The 24,367-nt window shown below is 43.4% G+C and overlaps 1 protein-coding gene across 1 annotated transcript in view; it reads left to right on the top strand.

Moving 5' to 3' along the window:
- The first annotated feature begins 16,163 nt into the window (after positions 1–16,163).
- LOC142365627 (junction-mediating and -regulatory protein-like) overlaps positions 16,164–24,367 on the top strand; it is a 118,367-nt gene continuing 110,163 nt past the window's right edge. Inside the window, exon 1 of the mRNA XM_075446606.1 lies at positions 16,164–17,050. Within this exon, the coding sequence (XP_075302721.1) occupies positions 16,178–17,050 (873 nt within the window). The 5' untranslated portion in view covers positions 16,164–16,177. The remainder of the gene's footprint in view (positions 17,051–24,367) is intronic.

The following is a 24,367-nucleotide window of genomic DNA, read 5'->3' as shown; positions in this document are numbered from 1 at the left end:
TCCTCCCTGCCGGGCTGGTCCCGCCGCTCCGGCCGCCGTTCACCCGACTCCAGGCGTGTCTTTCCCGGGTTTCGGCACCACTTGTTGCCTTTGTTGGCGTGGCGACCTGGTTCAGGAACGGCACGGCGACCTACCCCCCGGCCGCTCGGGTCATCAGCTCGCAGACACCAACGTGGTGGACAGCAAATGGCGTTTATTGACAGGTAGCACAGTATTATATAGCTTAGGTTTACAGCGTCACTTCCGTCTGCTTACACCATGGGCTAAACGCTACTGGTTATCAGGAGAGGAGGGGGGGGCCTACCTTTCCGTACAGCGCGACATCTTCCGACCGCCAGGCCCTAACTATCCACAACTGTCCAAGCTCACAATTGCAAATCCCATGCCAGCATCTTTGCCTTAGGTCGTATATCAGCATTCTGTAATGACAGAAAATGAGTTAGGATAGGAGGCAATTCTCGAGATGCCGGAAGCGTTAGGTGGTTCCAGCTGAACAAGGTTTTGTGCAGACGATCATGTACTCGGACATTAGTTCCTGGGAACTTTCTATCCCAATCAGGCAGCTACTTGCATGAGGGTCTCTGTTTTACTTTTGTCCCATCCGTAGCCAACTTACACGCCAGGTCAGCTGATGATGATGATGATGAGAGTTGACATAATTTTGGCCTTCAGCTTGCTACCACTTTCTCAGAGGCCCACACAAACTACAATACTAAAAAACAGACATAAGAACACAAATGCCTATTGAAAACATAGAGATGTGAAGTGCATGCCATAACCTGCTGGGTATAAAGAAGGGTCAGATTAACCTGAGAATGATACATACTGATGGTAAATCTGTTACCTAGCATATGGGTGTAGATTGATTTACTTGCATCCAATTTTCTTCCTGTGTGGATGGTGGGACCGAAGCACCGCCTGACCATAACATATCATTATTGTCAGTTGGAGGGGATGCATCTCACCGCGTCAGGCGTCGAAATAGCAGTGTATCAATAATATGAGCTCAGTAAATTTGCACTTGGGTTATAGGTATACTTATCACACATACAAACATCCCTAACATTCAGTATTGGCTAACCATATTAGTCAATGACTCATTAACTATATAGGCTAAAATTAATGTACATAAAAGCACAAAGCTGCAAACATCAGCACATCTAACCTTTGTTGCATCAAATGCTTGCAGTCCTGCTAAATCAAAGTCCAAACACAGGAGTCTAAAGTCAAAAAAAAAAACAAAACCAGAAAATAATCAATACCTGCAGAACTTATTCCAAACCGGAAGACACAAAACCTGTTACTTAGTCCAGACAAATCCATTAGATCACAGAAACCAAATAAATCCATCAGATCACAGAAATACAAACACTGTAACATAAAACCACACGTTCGTGGTCGCGACCACACACACACACAGGCACACCAAGTTTTCAGCAAAAATCCAAAATATTTCAAAGACAGGACTTACAATAATATTCAACATTTAACAGACAAATTCCCAAGCTTCAGTTTCAGGAAGAGTACTTTCCTTTTAATTCTGTTTTAGGAAGGGCATTTTCCCTTCTACTCAGGGATATAACCTAATGTTGAAGCTTTCACTACGACTAACAGGCAGGCAACAAGAAACAATACTGGAAGAATGCCTTTGCCTTATTAATGGTTCGTGCTCAGAACTTTTTGGTCCAGGGATCAGAGGTTCTCCCCAAGAATCCCTCGGTGCCGGCTGGAGGTCCTGCAATCCCTCGGACCATTGATGTTCAAGAGCAGGGTCTTACCTGGGTACTCAAAATCTATTACTAGAAAGCAGCAAAATAATTAACTCTCTAAAACTTAATTTTGGAGTTCTAGAAAGCAGGCATTCTTTACTGCAGTACTGAACACACAGGGAATAGTTTTACCCAAATGTGTGTACCAAAAAGTCACTCCTACTAGATATTTATGCCATGTTAACATACATAATCATTACATTTCCGAGAAGTGGTTAATATTTTCGTGGCCGTATAATACCAAAAGATCCATTCCAGAGTCTTCAACTCCTGCGCATCAGCACATGACCGACCTAAAAGAGGATAAGGCTGGAAAACAAAAAACCTCACAAATTATATACAAATTTGTTGGCAAATTGACATTAATTCTGGAGGTAAAGCTAATTGCAATTCTATCTGAAACCTTTTGTAAAACAGTTTTTGCTTTTGGCATTGATCTTTGGGAAAATAATAAATCTGAGTCCTTTTTAACAAAGTGAATAGAGGGGATAACTCTTCAGTCATAATGTCAATATTTTCACCTTTCAACAGAGTGAATAACATCATCTAGATAGACCATCTGCAGTAATTGAATTATGCACACTTTTTCCCAACCAAGGCATTGAATGTCAGAAAGATGGTTCTTGCCGCGCCACTTGTGGGTTAGGCCGGGCCAGGCCGGCGCGCTGGGCTCGGCACGCGGGGCGCGGGCCACGCCGCCGGTTGCCCGGGGGGGGCCGCGTGCCCAACCAGGTGTAAGGTTTGCTGACCCGTCTGATGCGGTGACTGCTGGCGCGGCAGCTGTACTGCGTCTGAGGGACTGTGCAGTTTTATGTTGGAATTCACCTTGTTTTGATCTCAGGTCGGGTACGCCAATTGCTGCAGAGAGACCCCGCTGCACACCCCCGGGATGCTGGATCCCGCACCCCACTTCCCATTTCTCCGGATCCAAAGGATCGTCAGGTTCTGGTGGATTCATCTCCCGCATTTCTCGTGTTGGGTTAGGAACTTCGTCGTATGTAGGGTTAAATTTCAAAAGACTGTGGCTCTGTCCTTGCTTTTGGGATAAAAAGGAGTAGCAGCCGCTAGTAAGATAGTTTCTGCGGGCTTAAAAGCATTTAAAGCTGTATGCACTAATTTCAAAGTAACAATTTCCTCAGGGATTTTAAGTTGCAAGACTTTGTTCTTTCAAAATTCACTGGTTTGTGTTTTTTTGGGTTTTTTTTTTTTTTGATGGAGCTTTCGCTCCTTTCTAGGTGACTGTCCCATCTTCCAGCGAGCTGGGGGGGGGAAAAACAGACCCGATTCCTGTTCAGGGCCTGTTGGACCCAGCCCCTGCTCACGGCTTTCTTCAGGTGGTACATTTGCAACAAAAGGACTTTTCTGAATGACTCTGGCCACTTTTTTCTCTGTTAACACATCTTTTAACGCTTCATAAACCAAATGCCAAGTTGTTAATACTCGACTCGCATTCACATCACCCCTTGAAGTATGTTTAAAAGGTAATTCTCCTGACACCTTCCAAGTTAAAATACCAAAAATACGTGGTGATTCCGCGGGCACTCCATTACTTCTGAGTCAGGCTAACAACAGCTCGAAAAAAAGTAGGAGCTTATTATCGCTCCTCTTTGTTGCCGACCTGCATGCACAGAGTCCACGATTCTCTGCCACACATCTAAGTCGAACAACTGATCTGTTTCCTGATTTTCTGCATTCACTGGTATTGTGGTTATCCCGCTTACAGTTCACACACCACTTTCTTCCCCCTTGGCTAACCGGTCCTTTGACTCCACATTCCTTCCGAAAGTGACCCCTTTTTCCACAATTAAAACAACTCCTGGCCTGATTTTCCCTTTTCTGTTTTGCGACCAACGGTCGCACCGCCACCGCAACTGTAACTGCCATCACAGTAACTACCCCTCTCCACCACACCCCCGACCTTCCCCCGGTTCCCAACCCCCCATCCCACAGCACGGCGCAAGGTGGGGCTGGAAGAGAAAACGGGTTATGTGGGTTACGGACTGGTGGCTCCGGCAAGGAAAGGTCTGTAGCCTGCCTGGGAGACTGGTCCAGGTGCATTTGCAGTTTTTCTAGCTTAGATATTAGTTCGCTGAGTTGGTCCTCTCGGACCTCCCGGACAGCCGCTTTCTCGTCTACGCAACGAATCACTGGAGATCCGGAAGACGGCGGCGTAGGCGGAGGAAATGGAGGATACCGCGGTACAGGATTCGGGGACGTGGAACGATCGGAGGGGGCAGCGGCGGCGCGCGGCCGGTCTGCGGGCGGCGGCGCCTCAGCGCACCCCTCTCCGCGGCGCGGTGGCGGTGACTCTGGCGGCGGGGGTGGAAACCCCTGCGCCAGCGGGTCGCCCCGCGCGTGCTCCTTCTCCTGGACCGCAGGTTCCCCTGCCTCCACGGGCTGCCGACTCGGACCCCCTCCTGCTTTCACAGGCGGCAGAGGGATACTAGGACCCTGAAACAGCAGACTTGTCGCCGAGCAGGTCCCTCCCTCGGGTGTTAACGCAGCGAAAGCAGAAGCAACGGCTTCCCTCTCAGCTATCGTAGCTTTCAAAGTGTCATGTATTAGCCTCCACAACGTGGAGAATTTGCTCGCTTCCTTGGATCCCGTACTAATTTCTTCCCACAGTTTCGTTCCTATATCCGCCCATGTCTGAACTACAAAGGCAGCATTAACTGAGGGGATTAAGTCCTTTCTCCGTGCCGCAGCAACAGAGACTTCAAGGTAGCCGAGTCATATTGTAACCCTCTCACGGAGAGGATGTGTTGGAGGAGCTCAACCACTGCTGACTCTTCCTTTGTCAGTGTGGACCCCATCTCCTCCCCGGCCACCTGCTTGATCAGGGCAGGATTTCCGGGATTTCTTTTCCCGACTTTGCGCTAGTGATTCGAAGATCCGGTAAGAAAAACCTGACAGTACAATGTATACTGTTAAGCAGGTATTCTTTATTGCGGCGCCGGGCACACGGGGGATTTCTCCTCCAAACGTGCGCGCCAGACACCCTGTTGCTTCAGGTTAAATACAATCACACAGATAATTATTCATTATATTTCTAGGAACTAATTAGCATATGTAAATATCTTTCACGCATGTCTGTTAGTATCTTTGGGTGGTCTTCGGGGGTCCCAAGATGAAGGCCCATCCTCTTCATCACGCTGTTCACTGATTGACATTTGTTTCTGCGCAAACTCAGTTCCACGATCACGTAGATCATGTCCTTCAGGTTGTTTTGCTCCGGTCTTGTTGCTCTCTTGGTGCCTCCTTATCTCTGTAGCTTAGCGCATTTGCCCTCCCAAGGCTGAGCTGTCTGGAGTAGAGTTATTTAGGAGTCTCTTTTATCCCACAATTATCCCAATTATTTGCTGAGAATCAAGACCACTTTTGTTTCACTTAATTATTTTGTCTAACGACTAAGTGATAGCTTGTGCCCATGTCCTTCCACTACATTCCTTAATGAGAAAACAGGGATTAGTGTAACAGTTATATTGTTAGATCACTATGCATGCAGAAATACAAGTTACAGTACTAAAGACTACTAAAAACTAGAAAATATTAAGGTTTTTTGTTATAGTTTCACATTTCTTACAATCCCCTCTATCATTCCCCCCTTTTCTTTTAAGACTTTTGCTTCTTTTAGATTAAAAAGTCTTAGTAATCATCAGATCAGTCCATTCTTATATTCCCAACATAATCGATTACAGCACTTGCAGCATTGAATCATTATGCAGGCTAAAACACATACACCTACTATCACAAGAGCTAGGAAAAATAGGTTCTTTAACCAGGATAAATTTGGTAGCCATGAGGTGAGTTTATTCCACATTTCCTCAAATCCGTAGGAAGTATCATCTTTAACCACTTCGTGTAATATTCTGGTTTGTTTCCAAATTTCCTCTAGATCTGTCGAGACTCTACCACTTTGGTCTATATACACACAGCAGCTTGTGTTTATGACTGTGCAGACACCACCCTGTGAGGCTAGTAGTAAATCAAGGGCCATTCTGTTCTGGATCACTACCTTTGATAAGCTCGATACTTCAGTTTGCAGGGCACTTATGGCATCTGTGGTTCTATTTTTGATGTTTTCTATCACTGCTGATATGTTTACGATGGCTTTTTCTAATTCACTTACTCCAAGCCATGGAAGGAACCATCTAACAAAGCTGTGAAAGCTAGTAGGCCTTTCTACGATGGGATTGGGAGTATTTGGGGTCCTTTTAATTCGCCTAAAGAAAGTCTTGATCCATCCCTCCTGTTGATGTATTTTGTCAGTAATTGTAATATTGGGGATTACAGCTCCCAGAGTGCATACCCCTTTCCAATTTTCCCCAAGTGTACTTTGCATGTTGTATTTGGATTATTTCTCAGACAAATTTCACACATTTGTGTTGCTTGTTTTATAGTAGTGTACAGGTTTCTGCCTACTATTCTCTTGTTCAGATCTTTATATAGTGCATCTGCTCCCCAGTGAGTTTTGTTGTGTTCTTTTCTGACTACTTCCCATAATAGATTTGAAGGTATAACTATACGATTATCTGGTGTTAAATACATCTTACCTTGTTCACTTGCTCCCAAATCTTTTACTAATTTCATATTTTCTTTTGAATATTTAAATTTCATTTCTGTATCTACGAGTTTACCGTCTGGTACCAGTGCCAAGGTTTGTACAAAACTTCTTTCTGCTGTCCTTTTAGCCTCTTGATCTGCTAGTTTATTTCCCAGTTCCTGTTCAGTGTTACCTACTTGTTCTGGTAGATTTATAGCTTCCAAAAGCTGTAAGATTTCTTTTGCATGTTTGATCTGTTTACCTTGAGCTGTGAGCAGTCCTCGTTCTTTTCACAATGCTCCATGAGCATGGACGACCCCGAAGGCGTATTTGGAGTCTGTCCAAATATTTATTTTCTTTCCTTTCGCCAATTCTAAGGCTCTGGTTAAAGTGATTATCTCTGCCTTTTGAGCAGACGTACCTGCAGGTAAAGGTTCTGCCTCGATTACCTTGTGTGCGGTAGTTACTGCATACCCTGCTTTACGAGCTCCGTCTTTTATGAAGCTGCTTCCATCAGTGAACCAGGAGTCCTCTGCACTTTCCAACGGTTCCTCCTTTAAATCAGGTCTGCTGGAATAGACTGTTTCAATAGTCTCCAAGCAGTCGTGCGTTAGGGGTTCCATAGTGGCGGAATCTTTACGTTTGTGGTTCTGGAGTCCGGCAGATCACTTCTTTCCTCTCTCTTCCCAGTTCTCGTTGTCCTCTTGAGATTTTGAGTCCGAGGTAAGTCACTTGTTGTTGAATCATCTGAGCTTTCTGTTGAGAAACTCGATAACCATTAAGTCCCAGAAAATTAAGAAGACTCACTGTCCATTTTTTTGCAATCCCCCTCTGTTTCTACAGCGATGAGGAGATCATCGACATATTGTAACAAAGTCCCCTTTTGTGTCGGAGGATTCCATTTTTCGAGATCCCGAGCTAGCTGATTTCCAAAGATGGTAGGGCTATTTTTGAAACCTTGTGGTAACACTGTCCAGGTTAACTGGGTTTTTCGTCCAGAATCTGGATTTTCCCATTCAAAAGCGAATAGGTTCTGACTGTTTGAGGCCAGAGGTAAACAGAAAAAGGCATCTTTTAAATCCCTGGCTATCTTCCAGTTTATTCAACAAGGTATAGGGATTAGCTACTACTGGGTAGAGATCTTCCACGATTTTATTAATTGCCCTCAAATCTTGTACTAACCTGTAACTTTTCCCATCCGACTTTTTCACTGGCAAAATGGGGGTGTTGTATTCAGATTCACATTCTATTAACAATCCAAAATTTATAAAACTATCAATTATTTTCTTAATTCCTCTTCAATCCTCTAGCTTAAGGGGGTATTGTTTGATCTTAACTGGTCGAGCTCCAGGTTTCAATTTTTTCTCTATTGGGTCTGCATTTTTGGCTTTGCCTGGAGTTCTCGAAGTCCATACACCTGGATACACTTGGTCCAGTATATCCTGAGGTATTTCTCCTTTTTCTATAATTTGAATCAATGCCAGGCTCAGAATTTCGGTTAATTTAGTATCCTCAATTTTAAATTCTATTTGTCCCTTTCTGAAAATTATTGTGGCATTCAGTTGTTCCAATAGGTCTCATCCTAGAAGGGACTTAGGGGCCCTAGGCAGGTACAAAAATCTGTGTATTCCAATGTGTTTACCTAATTTGTACTTTAATGGTTTTAGAAAATATGCCTTTTCCGATTGGCCTGTAGCGCCCACAACGGTTATAAAATCCTTATCCAAAGGCATCAGTTGTTGATTTAAAACAGAAAAAGACGCACCAGTGTCTACCAAAAATTCCACATTCTGTTTCCCTAGCTTTATGTTAACCAGTGGATCCGCTAGGGTGGATTCCCCAGGTCCCCGTCATTCAGTGTCCTGTAGGTCAGCAACTATTCTGGGGCAGGGTGCCTTTTTCTTCTGTGGACATTCCCTCTGCCAATGTCCGAATCCCTTACAACGAGCGCACTGATTGCTTTTTAGTTTCCTTTGATCGTAATTCCTTTTATTGTTCTCATCCCTGTTACGATACACTCGCCACGCCTTTTCCACTAGTTTCTCTAAATTCCTTACATCTGTTTCTTTAAGTTTCTGCAGCTTTTTTCTAATATCATTATCAGCCTGTCCTATAAATAGAGATATTAGCTGCTGTCTAGCTGCATCTGATGCCGGATCTATGGTAGTGTATTTCCGCACTGCTGTTCGTAATTTATCTAAGAATTCTGTCGGAGTTTCTGTCGGACCTTGTTTTACTTCATATAAGGCTGACCAGTTTACTGCTTTCGGGATCCCGTGTTTCAGCCCATACTGAATCCAAATACGGTATTGCTGTAACAGTCGATACTGGGTTTGATCATTAGGGTCCCACCCCGGGTCTCTAAGTGAAACACGTTGTTCCTCAGTCCCTTGTAAAGTACCTGCAGTAATTTGTGCCCTCACATGATCCCTTGCTGTTTTTAACACAATTCCTTTCTCAGTCTCTGTCATTGCCTCTAACATCAAATCCACATCTTTCCAATCCGGATCCAAATTCTTAACTATCCATTTAAATTTCTTGGCTACCCTGCTAGGATTTTCCCTGTATTCCCTTACAGTTTCTCTCCATTTGTCTATATCTTCCATTTGGAAGGGTGTTCTTATCAGGGTTGGCCCCCCCGGCCCCATCGCCTGTCTTAAAGGGGCTTGGATGATGGGTCCCACCCTACTACGAGTCCGAGCAGTGATGGGACTTGACCCGCTAGATGGCGTTCCGCCCTCATCAGAGGACTCGTCCCCGTCTGCGCGGGCGGGGGTTCCCGCAGCCGACCCAGCATCAGGGAGATGGGTGACACAAAATCCTCCGTCCGCTCCTCCAATTTCTTCCGATTCCCTTTTGTTTTTAGACACCTTTGCCCTATGCTGCACACAGAACAACACTGCTTAAGTTTTCCCGGCTCTTTCTTTCTATCCCTTTCCAATGCCAACACAAGGGGATCCTGCGGGGCTAGATTTATACCACTTTCTTTTTGCCACTCGGGGTGATTTCGCAAAGTGAAAAACATATCGGCATATGAGACCTCATCCCATTTTCCTTCTCTTCTCAAGAACAACATTAGCTGTAGCAAAGTATTATAATCCAGGGTCCCATTCTCAGGCCACTTTGCCTCATCATCTAACTTGTATAACGGCCACCATTGATTACAATACTTAACTAACGTCCTTTTATTCACACTGCCTCCTGGGGGTCCCCCTATCTCCTTCCAATGTTGCAAAATACAGCCCAAGGGGCTCTTCTTCAGAATCTCTTTGCTCTGTGAAGTTCCCATTATGCAGCAGGTCCACCTCTTTGTTCCCCAATCAATGTACAGCAAACCCTAACAAACAAACCTAAACAAATCCTTTTAACGTCGATAGCTCTAATTACTTAACCAAAATTCTATACTTTAAGCTAAGAGAAATAATTACTGAACCGCGATTTTACACCAGAACGTTATATGACACTTAAAACAACTATTATAATTATCACTAGTAGTATTCCGTCGATAACAACAATGGGATAATTACTTTAAAATAAACATTCACTGTTTTCTTACGCTTCGTTCTTTACCGGCTGCTTCCCTCGCGGGAGAACAGAACCGCAGGTCAAAACTCCACACTCACCCTTGTTTCTATGTCTCATTCACACAGAGGCCTCACACACAGTCACACAGTTTTAACCGGGAGTTACTGCAATCCGAACCGTTTGCCAGAACCGTAGTCAATTCCCAGAATAATGATCCATATATCAGTCAAGACCGTGTCCAGTGGGGACTCAAACCCCTACAGTGGGGACTCAAACCCCTATATACCTCTAAGGTGCTAGCAGCCCGGTATACTCTCCCTGCGTAATTAAATTACGACTTAGGGGACTCGAACCCCGTTGCTTAGTAAAAAGTAGTAAAAGAATACCTTTACTCACGGATGGTCCTTGTCTGTTCCCGCGGTGATCCAGATAAGGCGAGGAGCCCCTTCGGGAAAAGGCTCCCGAGGGCCCAAGGGGGTCCTGTTCTTACCGGGTCCCGCAGCCGAACAGAGTGAGTCCCATCTGGGGTGCCAAATTGATTCGAAGATCCGGTAAGAAAAACCTAACAGTACAATGTATACTGTTAAGCAGGTATTCTTTATTGCGGCGCCGGGCACACGGGGGATTTCTCCTCCAAACGTGCGCGCCAGACACCCTGTTGCTTCAGGTTAAATACAATCACACAGATAATTATTCATTATATTTCTAGGAACTAATTAGCATATGTAAATATCTTTCACGCATGTCTGTTAGTATCTTTGGGTGGTCTTTGGGGGTCCCAAGATGAAGGCCCATCCTCTTCATCACGCTGTTCACTGATTGACATTTGTTTCTGCGCAAACTCAGTTCCACGATCACGTAGATCACGTCCTTCAGGTTGTTTTGCTCTGGTCTTGTTGCTCTCTTGGTGCCTCCTTATCTCTGTAGCTTAGCGCATTTGCCCTCCCAAGGCTGAGCTGTCTGGAGTAGAGTTATTTAGGAGTCTCTTTTATCCCACAATTATCCCAATTATTTGCTGAGAATCAAGACCACTTTTGTTTCACTTAATTATTTTGTCTAACGACTAAGTGATAGCTTATGCCCATGTCCTTCCACTACATTCCTTAATGAGAAAACAGGGATTAGTGTAACAGTTATATTGTTAGATCACTATGCATGCAGAAATACAAGTTACAGTACTAAAGACTACTAAAAACTAGAAAATATTAAGGTGTTTTGTTATAGTTTCACATTTCTTACAATCCCCTCTATCACTAGCGACTCCCAAGTGCCGGGGCAGCACTCACCTTTGGCCGGGTTCTGCTCCCTCAGGGTTCGGTCTTCCTGGAAAAATCACCCGTCGATGCTAATGCCGATCTGAGGGTCCCTGTTCAGGCGCCATTTGTTGCGGCGGGATCTAGGACTCGACCAATATGATCCATAACAGTCAACTTTATTAGTAAAGAATCTAGATTATATAGACAGCACTCAATTGTGATTAGTTCACTATACATAAACACTCGGTGCAACACTCAGCTATGATTGGTTACTATACATAAAAACATCTATCAATAAAACACCCCGGTTACATAATCAATACTCAAACTATGATTGGTCATTATTCATAGAATGACTGTTTACCTGCAGCTGGCCTGAGAACAATTGTCTTTCCCACAGCCAGCCTGGGAAAGGTTTGTTTTCCCACAGCCGGCCTGAGAAAGGCCTGTTTTCCTGCAACCGGCCTGAGAAAGGTTTGTTTTCCCACAACCAGCCTGAGAAAAGCTTTGAGGCCTGTGCTACTACAAACCAATCAAGTCCATATTCAGAGTGTCTGGGTTGCTCACAATATGTCCCTGTTCTTCTAGAAACCCCACAATAGGGTTTCATCACCAGCCTGGTTCTGCATTGATTATATATGGATCTGCCTAGGCAGGCTACAATGAATGCAGCTGAGAATCTCTCGCTATATCTCCTTTTGTGCTGAATTTAGATTCTGTAGCTTCCTTGTTTTCCCAACACCAACCTGAACTGAGATCATGTCTGAGAAGCAGCGGATACAGGGTCAGGGAAATGATACTGCAAGGTGGAAAAAGCGCAGAGCAACTTCTGGAAGTTTGCAAACCTATTCTTCACTGGCTTACTAACTTAAGATCTTATTAAACATCACTGCTTGGAGATCACCCAGGGATAGCAATGACTCAGAGTACTCCCTGCCTTAAAAGTTCTAGTGCTTGACCCAATTCTTACAAAAAAAATATGACATCAGTTGAATTCTTAACCTTACATTTCAGCTCACTAGCAACAGAATGCTTGTGGCTCTTAAAAAGCTTTGTCTCTTTAAAAGATAATAAATCCAGCTTGTCGGCTGACTAACTGCTACTTCCAACAGCCCTGGTCATAAGGTTAACTAGGCCTCTCAGGTATGCAGTTTCCAGGGTAGTGATGGGATCCACATGCGCTGAAGTGCCACATCCTCGGCAGCAGCATGGCAGCAGCTCACTTCTCTCCTGGCATCTTGAGTTCTCATCAGAGACACTTCCCAGTAGTTGTTTCAGTTGCCGCAAACTTGTCACCTTTTTAAAGTGTGGGAATCAACCACAGGTCAGGCTGATTGGGTGATACCTAACTCACTTCTGCTTAGTGATGAAGAGTACACTCAACCACAAGTCTTGTTCAGAAGGCAACTACTAGCCATTAAAAATGTAATTTTAATTTTTTGCTGTTTTATTTGGTAGAAATCAGTGATGTATTTCCTTTAACCACCTTTAAGAACAAATCATCAACATCTGAAAAGCCTGCCCTTTATATTTTTATGAATGAAAACTTATGCATGTCCTGCAATACAGAAGTTACTATGAAGGCTACTCAGTGCTTCCTGATAATGTGTTTTCATTCCTATAAGATTTTTGGCAAAATAAAATCAACTCTTAAAATAAAAATAAGCTCTCAAAATAAAAAGCTCTTAAGAAATGACGGCACAGCTTTTCTGCTGCATGAAAAGAGGCCTATCAGAAATTCGATTGCAGCTGAGTGATTTTCAGACTAGTTTTCAGCCAGCTCACAAATGTTACATTTACCTAATATCTGCTTTAAATCATAACAGCTTGTCTCTCTGCTATCTGAGAACAGCCAGGCTAATACCGCTTTAAAGACCTTTGCCTCTACAGTAATGTACCTGAAATACTAGGGCTCTGATCCTTTGGCGGATGGGAAATTTGGAATCCATGTTTAATTCTCTTAAGCCTGGGGATACAGATATATATATATATATATATATAGATACACACAGAGTTGCATCTTCATTGTTTAAATTTTTCTTTCATGCATTACTGAAGACAATTGGATTGCTGCTTACATTCATCCACTGAAAATTTGTTTCTGAATACCTAACAGAAAGAGATTATATTTCCTCCACCAGCATATTCTTTGCTTGCTTGTTTGGCCACTTATACATGAGGTATAATCAAATCGTCCAGATCATTTCACAGGTGCTTTAATCTGATGTCTAAATTTATGGTAATAGAAAAGAAATTTGTTCTCTGAGATCTTGTCCTGGTTTTGGTTAAAACAGTAACCGATTCTCTTTTAGTGAATCTTTCCTTACAGTTAAGTTCTTCCAAGTAACTGCATTTTTCTGAAGCTGGCTGCATATTTTACAGACACTGTCCACTCCAAAGCTGATAACACCTAATGTTTATAGTTACACTGGGCTAACAGTAGGAAAGGAATGCAGAAAAAGGCCCCGGTTTATAATTATTACTATAGCAGCCAAGGTAACCAATAGACCTCTTAGGTCCCGCAAGTGAGGAGTTGTAAAGGGTCCTACTTGCAGGGAGGGGCGGACAGAACTGGTGACCCGATATTGACCAATGAGGTATTCCATGCCACGCACGTCATACTCCATTTAAAGCTTGGGGCTCATGAGGGTCTCGCTCTCTTCGTCCATGGCCGGCTTCTGAAGGGGACCCTGCTCCTTGTCCTGCCTGTGATCCTGATCCAGATTCCGATCTGTGCATTCCTGAGTCCAGTTCCCGTCTACTGCTGGGGACAGTCTGGGACTTCCTGGTGCCTGCCCGGCAGCCACTGGTGGGACGTCAGCGCCCGCGGTACCCAACTCTGAGAAACTCAGTATCGGTTTTGTATATTTTGCATTATTCCTCTTATTAATATTGTTAGTCTTATTAGTGTTATTAGTAAAGCTGTTTTAATATCCAATTTGTAAGTCTCTCTCCCTTTTCCCTTCCTCTGGTGGGAGGGCTGGGGTTAATAGAGAGCATCTGCCATTGTTTATTGCCGCCCTGCTCTAAACGGTGACAGATGTGCATCATACATCACCTTTAGAACGCAAATATGGTCATTCCTCTGGCTGCTGAGCTATAATTTCCTTCTGTTTTCTAACAGCTGTGACTTTGGGTATTATTAATAATAGACATAACCGTGATTCTCCTGGATACACAAGGTTGCTTTGTTGATGACCAGAGAATGTTTGAATTGCCAGAGGTTCTCCTCAAATACTTTAGCTTCCAAGGACAGGATGCTAGTCAATATAGTAACTTTAGAAAAAAAAGCTATTACTCACTGCTTCTCTTTCAAAGTCAATTGAGAATGTTTTATTTGCCTAGTGCTTCCTCTAATTTGGAGCGGGAGAACAATATTACAGATGGGCCAATGCACATTGTCTACTGATCTTATTTTTTATGTGAGTATTTCAGGATCATTGCGGTAAGAAATATTTTTTTCATTTGTACAAGAAGAGAAATGGAATATCCCAAAGAGCACCAAGAAACCTATCATTGGCCTTAGAATCACAGGCAATTAATCATTCCTCTCAGACATACTTATGAGAGTTGTCTGTGCTGGCTTACTGTAACCTATGTGCTCTGAAATGCACTTGGAAACCTCCAAGAGCACTGCAGGTGTTTCCAGTTCTCACGTGGGACAGGCCAACATGAGCATAAAATGCCATGTCTCAGCTCAGTCGGTTAACTTCATTTATAAAATACAGAATTGCCCCAAACAGCTATTTTAGACCATGCTCTCATTTCCGGGTCTCATCACAGATGCTGCACTCTTTTGCAGCCCAATCACAAGTGCAAACTTCTGCTGCATGGCATGCCATTAGACGCTCTTGATAATTGATCTTTGGTTCAGTCTCTAGTCAGAATGTAGTCATACAACTAAACCAAGCTGCTGAAGCACCACATCCTTTCCTGTAACCACACAGAAAACTGCTTTAGGGAATAGGAAAAACAGAAACAAATCCTCTGCGTGTATCATTTCCTTGTGAAAGGATTTGTTGCCTTCATGGACCTCCATATTTAAAAACCCTCTGGCAGTTTGAAGGCAGAGGCCCTGGAAAGAAGCACTATCTGCAGGCTAGTGGAGAGTGGTTAGGGGAGCTGCTGCACAAGGCTGCAGAGGCCAATGGGCCCCACCGGGGTGACACTAACAGGGAGTTACAGCAAGGCCAGAGCCGTGGCAGGCAAAGCCAGTACTGCCTCAAAAGCTGTCTGAAGCAGAGGCTGCTGCCTCCCAGCCTGCCCCCAGGAGCCACAGTGCAAGTATGACAGGGATGGCAGGTTTCATCCTGAACGGCTCGCTTCTGCCGGGCGGCCACCGCTCAACTGACCCCAGGGGAAATCAGATGACAACAGCCCCACTTCCTTCTTCTCCTGCAGAGCCGCGCGGGGCCACCCGATCCCGCTCCTGGTCCTCTAACGGCCGCAGCCCAGCAAGTGCCCCAGCATGCAGCGCGCAGTGGCTGAACGGCCGCGTTGTAAGTCTGATAGAAGGGGCGGGACATTGCCCTTTTCCCCACCCACCACGGGACAACGAGAAGGGCGGGCGAAAGAAGGGGCTGAGCGGGGAGCGAGATTCCGCCCACCTCCCTCCGCCAGAGAAACCAGGGCAACAGCCAATGGGAAAGGCGCTCCGCTGGGTGGGAAGGCGGGGCTTCGGGAGGCCGCGGGGTGGGGCCGGCGCTGAGTTTCTGCAGCGCCACCGCCGCTTGTAAACAGATCCTGCCTTGCGTAACGTGCGTGAAGTAGTTGTGTGGGAGTACCGGATGTTATCCGCCGCGGCGACAGGTTGATGATCAGAGGCGGTAGCGGCGGGTTTCTCCGGCAGCGGGCGCGCGGCGGGCACCGAGTAGAGAGGAAGTGATTCCTCTCTGTTCTCCCTCCCCATTCCCGTCGCCTCGGTCGGGATCCAGCGCGTCCTCCCTGTCCCTAAGATGGCTGATGGTGGGCAGTGAGGCGGAGCTGCGGAGAGCTGTTGCCGGCGCGCGGCAAGGCAAGCGAGGGGGGCTGACGGGACAGGAGCCGGGGGGGTGGGGTGTGTGCATGGGAAGCCGTGCAGCACCATGTCCGCCTTTGCCCTGGAGGAAACGCTGGAAGCCGACTGGGTGGCCGTGAGGCCTCATGCCTTCCAGGAGCGGGAGAAGCACAAATTTGTCTTCATCGTGGCCTGGAACGAGATCGAGGGCAAGTTTGCCATCACCTGCCACAACCGCACGGCGCAGCGCCAACGCAGCGGCTCCCGCGAGTTTTACTGCGGCGGCCCCGCGGCAAGAGCCGCCCCCAAGGCCGGCATCTCCACGGTGAGCAGGGGCCCGGCCTGGGGTACGGACTCCGGCCTGGCGCACGGCTCCTCACTTCTCCGCGCCGAGGCGGAGCTGCGGGGCGCGACGGCCGAGGCGCTGCTGAAGAGCCCGCAGCGCGTCAAGAGCAGCCTGTCCCGGAGGCCACTGGGGAGCCAGGAGGCGGCAGGTGCCGCCGAAGAGACAGAAGCGCTGGAGTTGGGGAAGGAGGACGCCTCGTTGCCGCCCTCGCCGCTGCAGGCAGCCGAATCGGCTGCTTCCGACGCGGAGCCCCTGGGGGAGGAGTGCAGCTGGGCCGGCCTCTTCTCCTTCCAAGACTTACGTGCTGTGCACCAGCAACTGTGCTCGGTGAACTCGGAGCTGGAACCCTACCTGCCTACCTTCCCCGAGGAGCCCTCGGGCGTGTGGACGGTGCTGTTCGGAGTCCCGGAGCTATCCGAGCAGGAGATGGATGCTCTCTGCTATAAAGTACAAGTTTACTTGCTTCACAGCTTGGATACCTGCGGCTGGAAGATCCTTTCGCAGGTGCTCTTCACTGAGACTGACGACCCCGAAGAGTATTATGAGAGCCTGAGTGAGCTGCGACAAAAGGGATACGAGGAGGTGCTACAGCAGGCCCGCAGGCGAATCCAGGAGGTGAGGCTACCGGACGGTCCAGATATCTACACCTTAGTGTTATCTTTTCCTTACTCTGACATCTTTAGTTGTTCTCTTCAGCTTTTCCTCTCTACCTTTGCAGAATTGATCAATCCATGGGACAAAAAAAAGTACAGGAAAACTGTCTAGTTTAAAAAAACAAAACCAAACAACAAACCAAAAAAACCCCAAGCTTTGAGAATCGAACTGAGAAAATGAGACTTAACCTTTCCAAGGTCTCTAGGGACAAGATTTAAGAAGGTGCAGATTTCTCTAGTCATCTAAGTGTGGCTCTATTCTGTGCAATTGAACATAGATGTTTGTAAACAAGAATCTGATGGATTTGGCAAGGTCTTGCTCTTAGATTTTTGTTGTTGTGTTGGTTTGCCCCAGGATGTGTTGGAGTTTGAATTTTTGTTTACTGGGAGCAGCAACATGTGGTGTTTATTTTGCGATGCAATTTAGGCACTTGGGGCTGAAAAGTTCTAGGTTCCTACAGGCTCTGGGTGGTGAATCTGTTATTTCAAGTGAGATGTTTTCCAGTGGAATTGGAGTAACTACAGCTTTTGTTCAGCTTGTATGTTCTTAGAGTTGGGATTTTAAAAAGCAAGCTATCTAGTCCTAGCGAGTATTTATTGCATTGCCATTGCTAGTGTCTGACAAAATGAATGTTTTGGAATATGCTGTCTCTTTTTCTCATACCATATACTGTTTAGACAAAAGTAGTTGAGGAGGTTCTGCTAACTTCTAGCATCAGTGTGTGAGAACTTTTTTCACATCTTTGTGGACTGAGATATATGAGGACCCAGATTTTCCCAGTGAAAAAGGAAAATTTTACACTTGTTTTTATGTTTTGGTGGCCTTGGTCCAGAATGTACCTGGATCTGTCTAGGTGTGACTGTGTATGAATCACATTATGGAATTTTTTATTTTTGCAAACACCATCTAAATTCTATTGTATGGATATAGATAAAGTTTGGCTGCTTCAGCTGCCCACGTATATCCTACCAATATTGTGTGTTCAAGAATGTGTGGCGGTGAACATTTTGGATTTCTTCCTTGATGGAGTATTAGTGTATGAGTATGCTAGTTTTAAGTCTTTGTAGGATTTGAGCCCAGCTTTTCCTTAGTGACTGGAGTTACAGAGTATGAGAAAATTGTTGTCTTACAATGATTTAATCACTGATAAAGCATCTCAATGTAGCATTGTCAGATACAAGCTTATTTCCAAACTGTTGTGTTAGGATATATCAGTGTGATTTCTCTTTTTTTTTTTTTTTTTTTCTTCCATGTGGTGTTTCTGAGGAAATGCTAAATCAGAATTAACGTGCAGGAACTATTTGTTTCTTGGCGAATCTCAACTTCTATTTTGTTAGCACCGGTACTATCGGGAAAAAAATAAAGCAGTTATCAAGAGGTAACACAAGCTTTATCCATCAGGATCTCTAAACTACAGCATCTTATTTTCTGTTAACGTACAGAACTTGGTGCAGAGCATATTTGTGTATTTGACTACAGTACAACCTTCCTTTCCCATGATAACCAATCCAGTAGCGTACCTAAAGTCAGTACAGCTGTACTACTGTCAGTTGTGTAAATCGATCCTTCTTTAATTAAAGGTAATTCGTGTTTAAGAAAAGAAACCAATAGAATGTCCTGTTCTTTCCCTTTTGGCTCTCAGGTTTCTCTTTTCCTTATCTGTTAGTGGTTTACTTAGTCCACAAGAAATGTCTTTCTTTTAAGCAAATACTGATATTGTTTGTCATTGCAATTCTAAGCAAATGAAGCAATGGATGATGAGTATTGCTAGGTATTTCTGAAGTAAAGTTTTTTCATACTTTAAAGAAAACCTATTGACTCAATGTTTCATCTCTCGCTTTAATTTACTTTTCCACCTGTACTTGAAGTCTGCCTGTTAGCTGTTGGGAATGTTGGATTCCTACAATTTTTAAACAATTTGACCTCTTATTATAACTTTTTGGGAAAAGGGGAAGGGATTGAGCAGCATTAGCAACTGAAATAGTATCAAGGAGCACAATGAATATGGAGGGTTTTCATTAATATAAAATTAATTTAATTTATAATATATATATTTATATATTTATATATAATATAAAATTGTGCAAAAAACAAGTTTAGAACTCCAAGACTTTGGCTTAACATTCAAAATCTGCTTCTGCAGATTATAATTATTTCATATATCTTTTTCCAGGACAAATTCCTCTGTGTAGCTAGAATATTACTTGAGAAATGCTTGCAGTTTCTGTTGACTATGTTCTTTGGGGTGGAGAAGCAAAGTGAGCAACAAAACCTCATGTTCATTGTTTCAGCGTCCCCTACTTGGCCATTTGTTGCTTTCCATAAGTTACACACAAACCAGTTTATTTTCACAGGAGTTAATAATTGCTGCTGTTTGTAACAGGCATTTTTATCTGTCTCAATTATAAACCTTTAGTAAGCCATAAGAATGTTGCAAGTAGAAACAGATCCAAGATGAGGAAGAAAATTAGTTGTAGAGGAGCTGTATGACCTGGAATTAATTTCCACTGCATAATTTGCAGTTTTGAAATAGCACATCTTCTTATTTTTTTGAATTAACTATTAATTCTGGAATAACTTAAGAACAGTTAATTTATGTTAAAGTAAAAGCTTGTATCTAAAGGAGTAAATGTTGTTCTACCTTATTTTTGAAAACTAGTAAACACTTGTTTGGAGCCCTTGTTCGTTAAGTTTATGCCTGTTTAAAAAAAAAAATTCCTCGAGTGCTCAGCTAGAGGTCTGAGTTCCCAAATGGAGACATGATACAGAGTTAGTTAATGACCAGATAAAAAGATGTTGTTATTTCAACAGAGAGCATGCCACTGAATCCTTATTTAGGATTCCAGCTTCTTGGCCAGTATTTCTAAAATCTTAAACTTTGCATCTTGTTACAACCATCATATTTTTATTTATCTAATCTGCAGCTGGAGTCATTAGCAGTTATTTCTGGTTGTTACAAACTAGTCCTAAGTTAATAAATATTTTAATGGCTCGGCATTTTAAATGTTGTAAGTTCACACCTGACTCCTGCAAGCATCAAACCCAATAGTAAGGATACTGCGATACATTTTCAGATAAGCAGAATTAAATGTGAAGTGGTTCCCCCACCCTTTTCTGCAAATAATAAAAATTCAGGTCACATGGATATTTTGTTTTCAAAGTGTTTCAGTGAGTTTCTGAGATGTGTTCTGTATATGTAAATACATGTCACAAGTTAATTATAATGTGATACTTATGGAAGATGTGGATGTAAGGTAGAGAGGGCTATATCACTTGAGATTCTTGGACCCTTATAGCAGCAAGGATAATTAAATATGCAACATCTTAATCATATGGTGGACTTACAGTTGCTGAAAGTCTAAAGTGTGATTACATACCATTTTAAAATGCATGCTTTAAAATGGCTTCTAGGAATTCAGTGTTTAAAGGACATTAAACCATGTTATTCGCTTTTCTCTTTAGTCTGTATTAAAACCTTGTAAGTCCTAAGCAAAATAACAATTGACTTTCTAATTAAAAATCTTTTATTTTTTATCCTTCTTCCATTTGATATCTTCTTGAGTAAATGTGTGTTTTTCTTTTTTTTTTTTTTTCTTCTACTGCCCTTCCCTTTTACTTCTGTTTTATAGGTAGCTGCAAATTGCTTCAGAGATGTATAGACTTGTGATTGTAGGTTAATTAGATTTTTGGCTACTGCTTTTGTTTTTATCAATCTTTTTGTGTTGTCTCTTTTCCAGTCTCAGTAGGATGCTTGTTTTGGATTTGAAGTATTTTTTTCCTTTTTTTTTTTTTTTCCCTTTATACAATGCACTTATGGCATACATATGTAGATAGACTTTATGCATTATTTTATTAATGCTTTGTTATTTTGACAAGAGCTAGCTGAAGGTGATGAACACTGCTGCTGTATCTGAAAATAGTAGAATGCTTAAAATAATGTACATTTCTTCAAAACGTGTACAAATGATATTTACACAAAGAAAAGGACATCTGCTTGAAAAATTAGATCTTCTTTGACAGAACTTAAGTCTTACATGAAAAATAAGAGTATGTTCTATAGAATACAGCAATACTGTTCAATATGACTCTTAGTAAGCTTGGACTTAATTTTTAGAAAGTGAAGACAGCAGCTTGCCAATCTCAGTTCATTTCCCTATCTAAATATCTGGGAGGGGGAAAAAAAAGAAATAAAATGCGATATGTGCTCTGTTTAACTATTTGAACTGGGATCGAGGAACCATTTTTTGTCTTCTAGTTCGGGGAGTATATGATGAGATAATTTTATTTGATATTCCCCTTCAAAATTGTAATTGTTTCCCTAGATGTAGAGATAGATTTTCTTCTGTTTTTCTTTTAAAGTTTTTCTAGTTGATATGCAGTTGTAGCACTTTCATATGCCAGAATATTTTGAAGAGGTGTTTACCACCTATGTAATAAACACTCTGTAATCCATTGTGCTCCTTGGAATTCACAGCCCACTTCATTTCTTAGCTTTTAGAGGTTGCGTTGGGTTGTCTTTTCTTTGTGTTTAACTTCCTGCATATTTTTTCTCAGTTTTCTCAGCATTATTTTCTTTCTTTAATTGAATATTTCACATTCAAGGCCTTCAAGTCAATGCCTTTTAATACTGCTTTCTAAATCCAGTAACTATTTTTCCCTGTTTCTGGCTTAGATAATATTACACAGGCAAGTTTAGAATTTTGGCAGGGGGGTTGGACTAGATGACCCACAGAGGTCCCTTCCAACCCCGAACATTCTGTGATTCTGTAATTTGAAAGCAGATTCTTTCTAATCATTGCATCTTTTTACATTTTTTTCTATAATATGGCAAGATACTGCTTACAGATGATCAGTGATGTTTATGTTCTTTAAATATGTAAATATTGCTACCACAGAGCTGAAGAAGCTACAGAAAAGCAGAGGTTTTTAGAAATGGCTGCACCTACCATTTTTCCTCTTTGGGGAGGTGGTTTTAGACTCCCTTTTTCATATTAGTAGAAACATACCATTGCAGTGAACCAGGAAATTGCTGTTATTGGTGAGAACTTCAGTCAAAATGGGGACTTGGTCCAACTAAAGATACATCTGTCAAACTTGTTTATTTTTTCAGGAGATGAAAACTTGGCCATAAGGAATATGGTAGGGAGACAAGAAAGATAGGATAGGAAGAGAGGGAAGGAGAACAATGATATTCTTAAGATACATATTGACTAACTCAGTGATGTGATGTTATGTATGTGTACATCTGAAATGTTGCTTACAATGTGAGTTGGGTTGACCTTGGCTGGATGCCAGGTGCCCACCAAACTGCTCTATCACTCCCCCTCCTCAGCTGGACAGGGGGAGAGAAAATATGATAAAAGGCTCATGGGTCGAGATAAGGACAGGGAGATCACTCAGCAATTACCATCACAGGCAAAACAGACTTGGCTTGGGGAAAATTAATTTATTACCAATCAAATTAGAGTAGGGTAATGAGGAAATAAAAACTAAATCTTAGAACACTTTCCCTCCACCCCGGGCTTAACTTTACTCCCAAATCTTCTATCTCCTCCCCCTGAGCGGTGCAGGGGGACAGGGAATGGGGGTTGCAGTCAGTTCATCACACATTTTCTCTGCCGCTCCTTCCTCATCAAGGGGAGGACTCCTCACACTCTTCCCCTGCTCCAGTGTGGGGTCCCTCCCACCAGAGGCAGTCCTCCACAAACTTCTCCAACGTGAGTCCTTCCCATGGGCTGCAGCTCTTCCATGAACTGCCCCAGCGTGGCCCTTTCCACAGGCTACAGTACTTCAGGAACAGACTACTCCAGTACGGGTCTCCCACAGGGCCACAAGTCCTGCCAGCAAACCTGCTTCGGCGTGGGTTCCTCTCTCCACGGGTCCACAGGTCCTGCCAGGAGCCTGCTCAAGTGCATGCTCTCCATGGGGTCACAGCCTCCTTTGGGCACATCCACCTGCTCCAGCGTGGGGTCCTCCACAGGCGGATATCTGCTCCACTGTGGAACTCCATGGGATGCAGGGGGACAGCCTGCCTCACCATGGTCTGTTCCACAGGCTGCAGGGTGTCTCGAGCACCTCCTCCCCCTCCTTCTTCACTGACCTTGGTGTCTGCAAGGTTGTTTGTCTCACATATTTTCACTCCTCTCTACCAGCTACTGTTCCACCACGAGTTTTGTTTTTTTCCCCCTTCTTAAATATATTATCACAGAGGCGCTACCGCCGTCACTGATTGGCTCAGCCTTGGCCAGCAGCGGTTCCATCTTGGAGCTGGCTGGCATTGGCCCTATCAGACACAGGGGAACCTTCTAGCAGGTTCTTGCAGGAGCCACCTCTGTAGATCCCTTCCTGCTACCAAAATCTTGCAACGCAAACCCAATACAGAATGCTATCTGCGAAATAGGAGTTGGCAGAAGAATAAGGTTGCATTGTGGTATGTTGAGCCTATTGCTTTAGCAGTTGAGGGTATCTTCTAAATAGTCATGGAATATCTCAAGTTCGTATGGACCCATAAGGATCATTAAGTTTAACTCTCCTCTTCCTACTTTATTTTCACCAGAGAAGAATAAACCGTTAACATTTGGTGATACAATAATTCTACTATGGGCGATTCTGTAATGCCACAATGTATTTTTTTAGTACCATACAAAAGCAAGAGAAGCAAATGAACATGTATTTAACTCTGTAGAGGAACCTGCACCTAGAACATATTTTGCAATTTTTGGGCAACTGGAGTACTTGGGGGAGTTGCCAGTAATATAACGGTTACGTTGTTTCTTCTCTCTCTCGTGGAAAAAAACCCCAAAACAAACCCTAGCTAAAATCAATTAAGCTTATATTTAAAAATTTGTCACAAGTTGTTGTTAATTTACTATGTAGTAAAAGCTTATGAACAAGATATTTTGCTGTTGTAAACATTTTACTGTGTTAAAAATTGAGCGTTGCCTAGTTTTGTCCTGCTACTGGGGCATATGAGGCTAATAGCAACTGTAGGTTTAACTATGTAATATATATTGATCTAGATCAGAAGACCGAGAGTTTTTGAGGAAGGGAGCCAAAGTTGTTATACATTGGAACAATTTAAATAAATTGCTCATACATCTTGCATAGTACTAACATCACTGTAACCATTCAGAACAAAGATCTTGGATAGTTCACTTCAAATCCCTGCTTTAAGTGCAGTGCTGTTTAATAACAAACATTCAAGAATGTTTTAAGAATAGTGAAGAAAGAATTGTTGTGTCCCTACAGGAAGTAATAGTATGATCTCATCAGAAATCT

The sequence above is a fragment of the Opisthocomus hoazin genome, chromosome W (assembly GCF_030867145.1).
Source record: "Opisthocomus hoazin isolate bOpiHoa1 chromosome W, bOpiHoa1.hap1, whole genome shotgun sequence".
NCBI lineage: Eukaryota > Metazoa > Chordata > Aves > Opisthocomiformes > Opisthocomidae > Opisthocomus > Opisthocomus hoazin.
Note: the sequence above shows the minus strand (reverse complement) of the source record. Positions and strands in the feature narration are given on the sequence as shown.